The following is a 2,555-nucleotide window of genomic DNA, read 5'->3' as shown; positions in this document are numbered from 1 at the left end:
GGGGTGAGTGTTAATGGAAAAATACCCAGAATGAGAAGAGGGCTAAAAACAGAGTCCTGGAGGTGGTAGAGGAAGAAGTGACGAAGAAGAAAACCGCAAGTTGGCATTTGTTGAGCGCCTAAAAGCAAGGGACTGTACTAGATGCTGGGGGGAAAAAAATCACACTTGTATGTCCCTACGAGGAAAGTGCTGAAGGAGCAAGTGGCCAGAAGGACACTTCTATGTGCCACTGGGGTAGAGCCCAGGAGTCAGTGGAAATGAGAAATCACACAATGCTCTGCTTGAAGCTGAAGTCACATTCCAGGTGCCAACAGTCTGTCTTATTTCTTGCACCACCTTTCCCCCACCCCTTCACATGGAGTCCGGATTAGGTGACATGACTTTTATTGATGGTGAGTGTAAACAGGTGTGAGTGGCTGCTCTTTTAGAGGACACAGGGTGCTGGGCTAGAGAAGCCGGGAAGGGAGGGCCAGCGCTGGGCTGTGGCTGCAGGATTCACTCCTTATTTGGGCGGGAATGCTGCATTCTGAGAGAAAGATTTATTTGGGGACTAGCATTAGGCACAGGGTAGGCAGGCGGCACCGGCCATCAGGCCGCACTCTCTACTTGGAGCACAGCCGCCGCTTCGGCAGCCGCAGGTCTCCCGGGATCCTCCTCGGTGTCCTGCGGAGGTTCCGGCTCCAGCTTGGACTCCAGCGCAGGCTGGGCTTCCGGCTGGCCCTCAGCACTCCGGCCCGGCCCAAGGCGAGGTGGCTTAACAGGCGTGGGTGCTGGCGCGGCATGGCCTTTGCGGCCTGAAAGGGCCCTTCGCAGGCTCTGCACCTTCTCCAAGCCGCTGCGCCGCAGCCTCCGCGCCCTGGACTCCACCGGCTCCTCCTCGTCCGAGCTCTCCTCAGCTTCGGCTTCGGGCTGCTGTGGGCCAAGTTCAGCCTGGTCCGCCAGGCCTAAGGGCTCCGGCGCCTTCTGGAAGGCCTTGGCTGGGATTTCAGCCTCCTCCTGCAAGTGAAGGACACAGAACTGGCCCTGGCAGCCCCCTCTCGAGAGCCGCACCAGCCTGAGCCCCGCATCTGAGTTACACCAGGGGGACCCGCCCCACCCTCAGCCTCCGCAGCCCAGAGGGAAAAGGCTAGGCAGGCGTGGGAAAATAGGGAGCGGGTTGGAGGGAGGTGGGGACAACTAGGACAGGCGAACTGTGCAGAAGTCTGCGGACCCGTTTAGGGGCGTGAGACAGGATGGTGGCCTCAGGGGCAAGAACAGCAGGAGGCGGCGAACTGTCTCGGGGTGCACTTCCATCACCGTTACTTTCATTTGGGGATGGGCTGGGACTTGGAGCAACTTCTGTGGACGTGGCCTGAGCGAGAGCTGGGCGGCCGTCCATTGGCCAGGCTGCCTTCAGGGGTGTGAGGGAAGGCTGGGGCTGGGCTGTGGGAAGTGGGTGCGGCCCTGGAAGTGGGTTCCCCGAGAAGGGAAGAGGGTGGGGTCAGGAATGTGGGTGCGGCACGCGGATGGGAGGGGGAGCCCCAGAGGGTGGCCCGCAGGCGGGAAAAGGCCCCGGATCCGGGGACGCCTGAGGTCACTAACCTTGAAGAGCAGAACGTGGAGCTTCCCGCGCGCCACCAGCAGCCCGTGGTTGGCCTCCAGCCGCTGCACCTGGGCGGCGCGGCGCACGGCGCGCTCCTGGGCGGCATCCGCGTGCGAGCCCACGCGCTCCGCCTTGGCCAGGAGCTGCGTCAGCGTGTTGCTCGTGGTGTCGTGGCTGCGACTCAGCGCGCCCAGGTTGCTCTGGATGCGGCGCACGGAGCCCGCCAGGCCGCCCTGCCTCTGAGCCAGGCCCCCCTGCCGCTCGCGCAGCGTCTCCAGCATGGTGGCCAGCTTCTCCAGCAGGGTCACCACCGTGACGGCGTGCACCGGGCCCCCGGCCGGCGCTCCGGGCACAGGCCCCGACTCCAGAGCGCTCTCCCCCATGATTCCTGACCGCCCTGCCTGGCTCCCGCTGAAGCCGCCGGCTGCGTTCTGCGCTGGGGCCGCCTTCCCCGGCTCCTCCCCAGCTTCAGCCGTGACTCAGGCAGGCGGAGTTGGCCTTCCCCGGCGGCGGCGGGAGGGAGGGCAGAGGGCGGGATGTCGGCGGTGGGGTCCTTCGGAAGCGCGCCCCCTCTCTGCCGCCCTGCCCGGGGCCCCGCGGGGAAGCAGGTTGGCCTGGAATCCGCCCCACCCCGCCCGACTGACTCTCACGAGTTCGAGTTCCTTTCCTCCACTCCAATTCCCTGGTGTGCCTCTTTCTGGAAAGTACTCTCTCCCCAGGCAAAGGGCAAGCCTTGGAAAATGTTGCTGTATGCATCGAGTGGGCAGAGAAACTATGTCAGCAAGGCAAATGTGTAACCAAAGGGCCTCTGCAGCCGCCTGCCCTCGGCCTCCCGCGCCTCAGAGGGCTGTGTTTGCACCCCTAGGCTCTTGGCTGTTTCGATACAGACCGAAGACTGGGCCCGAGGCCTCACTTTGGGACCCAGCAGGCCACGTAGACAGAGGAGAGGCGGAGTGGGTGGGGAGGCATCCTC

The 2,555-nt window shown here is 64.0% G+C and overlaps 1 protein-coding gene across 1 annotated transcript; it reads right to left on the bottom strand.

The window, feature by feature from the left end:
- Positions 1 to 367: 367 nt before the first annotated feature.
- Positions 368 to 2,221, bottom strand: CAVIN3 (caveolae associated protein 3). The gene is made up of 2 exons (XM_043905414.1): positions 1,582 to 2,221; positions 368 to 996 (listed from the first exon to the last, which is right to left on the bottom strand). The coding sequence occupies exons 1-2, from the start codon at positions 1,963 to 1,965 to the stop codon at positions 589 to 591; spliced, it is 792 nt and encodes a 263-aa protein (XP_043761349.1). The 5' UTR covers positions 1,966 to 2,221; the 3' UTR covers positions 368 to 588.
- Between the last annotated feature and the right edge of the window lie 334 nt (positions 2,222 to 2,555).

This window comes from Cervus elaphus, chromosome 1 (genome assembly GCF_910594005.1).
Source record: "Cervus elaphus chromosome 1, mCerEla1.1, whole genome shotgun sequence".
Taxonomy (NCBI): domain Eukaryota; kingdom Metazoa; phylum Chordata; class Mammalia; order Artiodactyla; family Cervidae; genus Cervus; species Cervus elaphus.
Note: the sequence above shows the minus strand (reverse complement) of the source record. Positions and strands in the feature narration are given on the sequence as shown.

Excerpts from the sequence above, each read along its gene's own strand:
- CAVIN3 (XM_043905414.1), bottom strand. The coding sequence starts at position 1,965 with ATGGGGGAGAGCGCTCTGGAGTCGGGGCCTGTGCCCGGAGCGCCGGCC. Across the intron at positions 997-1,581 it reads TCCACGTTCTGCTCTTCAAG|GAGGAGGCTGAAATCCCAGC; the intron begins GTTAGTGACCTC and ends CTTCACTTGCAG.